Source organism: Prosopis cineraria, unplaced genomic scaffold (genome assembly GCF_029017545.1).
Source record: "Prosopis cineraria cultivar Desert tree isolate PC_DT_omini unplaced genomic scaffold, ASM2901754v1 PC10, whole genome shotgun sequence".
Lineage (NCBI taxonomy): Eukaryota > Viridiplantae > Streptophyta > Magnoliopsida > Fabales > Fabaceae > Prosopis > Prosopis cineraria.
Genome location: NW_026555341.1, coordinates 30,223,810 through 30,229,299, shown reverse-complemented (window position 1 = coordinate 30,229,299; position 5,490 = coordinate 30,223,810). Strand labels below are relative to the sequence as shown.

Below are 5,490 nucleotides of genomic sequence, written 5' to 3'. Positions count from 1 at the left end.
TAATTTTAGTCCATGCATCTTAATGATCATTGTAGAAAACAATTACAAATATAATTTAATCTGATTTACATTTTAGTTAACATAATTAAATCCTAGCTTTGTTCGTGATTTACGTATACAATTCAACTTCTTATTGATTTTATTCTATATAATATACTGATAGAGTTTTTGTTTGAATCCAAACTTCTCAACTGGATGAATATGGTCCCCCTTCCAGTATATTGAATAATACCCCGAGATTGATGGATTTAATTTTAATGAATTAGAACTATTAAAATAACAACATAATTTTAATTAATAATTATTGATATGATATTTTAGATCTTCTTTCAAAAACCTAATATATCTGTTGCTATATGCAGTGGTTGACGAGTGCGAAAGAATTGATAAAATATCCTCCTATATCATCATCCATCAACACACCGATGTTTTTATAAAACCACCACTGACGTCTCTACTAATGCATACATACTTATATAAACTTGTGATTAAGTTCACTGCACACATATGTATCTCTACGCTTCTTATTATTACACTACACACATACATATCTGAAAAAGAACTTCATGGCATCACAAAAGTCAAAGTCCTCTGATCTTTCTGATCTTCCCAAGCACTTCCACGAAGATGAAGATCACTTATCCCAAGAATGCAAGGATCTCATTGCAAAGTTACCCAGTGAATTGACCCTGATCAACATGCCACTCCATCAATACAATGGTTTCTGGCTCTCCAAAAAGCATATTCAAGGAATCTTAAATTTTCAGAATCACTACCAAGCTCATGATTCTGACACCCTCCTTGTCACCTTCCCCAAATCTGGCACCACGTGGCTCAAAGCCCTTACCTTCTCTATTCTCAATCGTAAGACCTATGATCCAAATCCAGCCCAAACTCACCATTCTCATCATCCTCTCCTCACTGCTAGCCCTCATGATCTTGTACCTTTCATAGAGTATTACGATGATCTTCAAAAGCCCATGGCTATTCGAGACTCGTTCTCATCGTCACCGAGACTCTTTGCATGTCATGTCCCATATGTTTTGTTGCCAGAGTCTGTGAAGCAGTCTAGATGTAAGATTGTGTACTTATGTCGAAACCCTAAGGACTTGTTTGTTTCAACATGGAAATTTGTGAACAAGTTACTAGAACCAGATGCCCAACGGTTGGTTTCAATTGAGAATGCATTTGAGAAGTTTTGTCAAGGAGTGATTGGTTATGGGCCGTTTTGGGATCACATGTTGGAATACCATAAGGAGAGTTTGGAAGAGTCCAGATAAGGTTATGTTTCTGAGATTTGAAGAGCTGAAAAGCAAACCAGTTGAGGTTTTGAAGGACCTAGCTGAGTTTATGGGTTATGGTTTTTCTCAAGAGGAAGAGGATGGTAATGTTGTAATTGATATATTGAAGCTCTGTAGTTTTGAGAGTTTGAGTAGCATGGAAGTGAACAAGACTGGAAATTCATGGCACAAGATAGAGAATAAGGCTTTTTTTAGACGTGGAGAAGTTGGAGACTGGAAGAATTTCCTCACATTCGATATGGTCCAACGTTTAGATGAAATAACTGAAGAGAAGTTGGAGAAACATGGCTTGAAGTTTTAGATCCATATAAGTTCCTTGGAATATCTAGTCTACCTAAAATAGCAATGTTCGAATAAAATTTTCTAAGGGCAGAGTTGTTCGTCCTTCATTTTTTTATATTTGTTTATGGTGTGTTTACATTAATGGAAATTTGAATTTAGATTATATTCAGATCAAATCCTCATTTGGATGCACAAAATTTTATAGATTTATTTCCTATTACATTTTCTTTATAATTTAAATTCTCTTCACATTCTAATTGATCCCTTGAAATTCTAATCACTTCAAATCTCTCTGTTTTTTTTTGTTTTTCATTATTGATGTCTTTATAATTTTTGTATCTTTTTGTATCTCTCATTCTCGTCCCTTGTCGATTGAAAAATAAAAATAAACTCATCAGTTTTAATTTTTGTTTTGGTTTTGAATATCTAACCCATCTCTCCATTTAAATATTTTTAAACTAATTAAACAAAAAATTTTAAATACATGAATTTTAAATGTGATATTTAAAATTTGAATTTAAAATTTAAAATTTAAATCCAAATCTATGTCAATCCAAATACCACCTTAACTGTTTCATGGAACGTTACTTGTTTATTTTATTCTATATATTTGTGAATTAATAATGGGTCATATGTATCTATTATTGCATTGTAGTAATTGTATGATAATCATTTAGAATATTTTAATCAGATTGATAATCATCACAATATGTAAATATTATATATTTTTCATTGACACAACTAATGTTGCATCAATGGCTCCCCAAGCTAAGTATACCCAAAAATGCCTCTATCATTAAATATGGAGGTTCACCATTCAACTAACCTATTTTTGTCCATTATTATATATAAGAAGGTAATAATTGACTCCAAGCTTTTGTTTGTCGAACTTGTCAACTTATACATATTCAAATTACACATGCATTCCCCCCCCCCCCCCAAAAGTCAGGCGCACACGCTATTGCAAGTGCAAACGCAATGCTTTGTTTAGAAGCCTCAAACCTTATTCATAGTTTTACTTGTGGACAAGCAAGAAAGTTTTCAATAGCCACTAATTAAAATAACTCAGTGATCTCATCATACAATTTTAATATAATCACCTTAAAATATATATATATATATATATAATCACTTCAAAAATTACCACACACTCTGTGATGATTGAAACCATAAAAATATTGCCATGGTCTAATCACGGTTTTATTTTTTTTTTCTATTGTGAATCGGACCCCAAGGGCTATCAAGGTCAAATCATTCCTCCACATTCAAATAGCTTACACAGATATTTACAAATTGCTCACCAATAAAATTCTCACGTCGGCAATAAGATTTGACCCCATAATCTTTGGATTACTAGTCAAATCCTTATCAATTAGACTTTAGACCAATCTTTATTTCTAACACTAATAAAAAAAATAACTTTTGACAATGACTTCTAGTGGTGACAAAAAGTTGCCGTCAAAAGTAAACATTTGGTAGTGACTTTTAATAGTTGTCACCATAAATAACTTTTAGCTATAACATTTTTGTCATTGCCAAAAATTTTTTATAAAAAATAATTTATATAATTACTTTTGGTAGCAACATTTGTCACCTCTAAAAGTATTTTAAAAAATAAAATATAATTTTAAATTATATGAAACAATTTATTAAATTATTATTAGAAAATTTTTCTTATGAATTATTTTAAAAATTTAAAATTAAATAAAATCATTCAAAATATATATTAAATTTATTATTTTATATATAGAATGAGAAATAAATGATATATAGGATCAAAGAACAAAAATAATAATAATCAATGTGTTAAGTTTAGTTATTAAATTATTTTTTAATTTTGTATTATACATAATCTTTTTTAGACATATATAGCTCAATTTTTTTAAAGAATGATCTTGTTAAGCTAGTATTTTACTATAATATATATAATTAAAATCTTGAAGGGTAATTACTTTCAATTATAATCAAGTTAAGTTATACATAAATACTTACTTGTATACAAATACTAAATGGCATTAGGATGTTGAAGTTATACAGATGTTGCGAGATGTAATTGACATTGCAGACTACTTGACACATTTTGTACTTGATACTTGGCCTAGTATATACATGGTGTTTACTCTGTCTGACAAGGATACGATGAGGGTAGGACTCATGTGCGTCTAGTTCCAGAGATCCTTATGTCTCAGTGCTACAAGGTATATTGACCCAGGTAAGTCCCCTTAATGCCTTTCTTGGGCAAACTCGGGCCTCTTTAGGATCCTCAACTCTTTAACACAGTATAGTGACATGGCTCACACACATAGATCATCGATTAGATTCTTTCTAATACATAGGTTCCTCAAAGAGGCAAGTACAAAGCATACTTGAATTAAAGTATGATAGATACAAGATATTAAAGAGTCAAGATTTCAAGGGGGGAGAGAGTTCAAAGAGACATGATTGAAGAAATACACAAGATTTTATTACCAAATGAGTTTTGTCTTGCAAGAGAACTTGAAGCCTCATTATATAGACATGGAGCTGAGGATTAAGATAAATGTTGTATGATTACAAACAAACAAATGCTTATCACATGTTATTATTTTAGATAGGTAAAAGTAAAAGCAACAATAAAAGCATATCAATATGACTAAAGCAAACTACTTTGATGAAAATTCAAAAGTGACTTTTGATAATATTACAACAAGGAAAACACACAAAAGGGGACATGAGTTAAAAGGAGATCCTTTTTGTGATTAACGTAAGCTTTTGTGAATGCACTCTTGGTTATGTGGTAAGTTGAGCCAACTTTTTTCTTCCTTTCGCTACCTTCTGCTGTAGGGCTATTACGCCTAAGTAGTTCCAGCTGTTCCTCTTCAAAGTCATCCTGATTTATTTGTTGAGTGGTCCTGGTGCTAAAGTGTCCTCTAAATCTAGGAATATCTAATAAGTCTAGGTCTCTATTTGATATGGGTCCTGACTGTTTGGTGGAAATGATGGGGGTGTGGATGATAATACTCCCTCATAAGATTCCATCCGGGTAGAGTATCCTATTTGTATAGTAAGACTTGTGAGCTATTTAGGAAATTGACATTGGATAGATGGAGATGTGTCACTTGAAAGAATAGGCTGATAAAGGATTAGACCTAGATATGTGTACTTGAGATAAGGATTTGGGACCGGATAATTATTCATTTCATATAAAAATTCTTTTAATTCAATTAAAATAGAATTTTCATTTGTTTTCTAGTTGGTGGCAGTCTTCTATAAGTAAACTTGGTTAACCACATAAAGCCTTCCTTTACTGTTAGGTGATAAGGGTGATGAATAATGAAGAAGGAATAAGCCTTTTGCTCATGTAAAGGGATCTTCCATAGAAATTCCTTCTAAACTACTCTAGAGAGTTCCTTGCACCATCTGGAAATAGGTGAGAACCATTCTAGGAGTCTCCATAGGGTTGAACCTTTATAAGCTGAGTCATATAGAAAATAATACGTCTCCAGGGGAGGAATAGCTATAACACAAATATAAAGAGAGGATAAAGACCAAATATAACACACGAGTTCATTTGAAATATGACCTCTGATTAAGGGAACAACAAGATAAGGAGCTTGAATGTCAAAATATTCAAGTTGGGGTTGGATCAGGGTTTTTTGAAAGAGAATGTGAAGCTGGTAAAACAAACTTCTCCTGGCTAACTTTTTGACTTTTGGGATAGTGCTTGGATTGTGTCTTAGTGGAAAAATCAATTTACTAGGCATGATGTTTAGGATGAAGAGAGGTGACTTTTTTAGAAGAGTGATGAGATTAATTTTCTTTTGAGGTTTGGTGAGGTAATCAGCAATAGTATTGTGATTTTTATTGATGTGTCAGACTGGGAATTTATAGCAAGAAAACCATTCTTTCCATCAAAGGAGTTATAATT

General features: G+C 31.9%; 2 protein-coding genes across 2 annotated transcripts; both read left to right on the top strand.

Annotated features, from left to right (window-relative positions):
• Positions 1 to 485: 485 nt before the first annotated feature.
• LOC129284564 (cytosolic sulfotransferase 5-like) lies at positions 486 to 1,745 on the top strand. Its single transcript, XM_054920076.1, has one exon. It carries the CDS (start codon positions 1,219 to 1,221, stop codon positions 1,600 to 1,602), a length of 384 nt encoding a protein of 127 aa, XP_054776051.1. The 5' UTR covers positions 486 to 1,218; the 3' UTR covers positions 1,603 to 1,745.
• LOC129322545 (cytosolic sulfotransferase 15-like) lies at positions 567 to 1,212 on the top strand. Its single transcript, XM_054968850.1, has 2 exons — positions 567 to 1,111; positions 1,197 to 1,212. Exons 1-2 carry the CDS (start codon positions 567 to 569, stop codon positions 1,210 to 1,212), a joined length of 561 nt encoding a protein of 186 aa, XP_054824825.1.
• Positions 1,746 to 5,490: the final 3,745 nt, after the last annotated feature.

Excerpts from the sequence above, each read along its gene's own strand:
- LOC129322545 (XM_054968850.1), top strand. The coding sequence starts at position 567 with ATGGCATCACAAAAGTCAAAGTCCTCTGATCTTTCTGATCTTCCCAAG.
- LOC129284564 (XM_054920076.1), top strand. The coding sequence starts at position 1,219 with ATGGGCCGTTTTGGGATCACATGTTGGAATACCATAAGGAGAGTTTGG.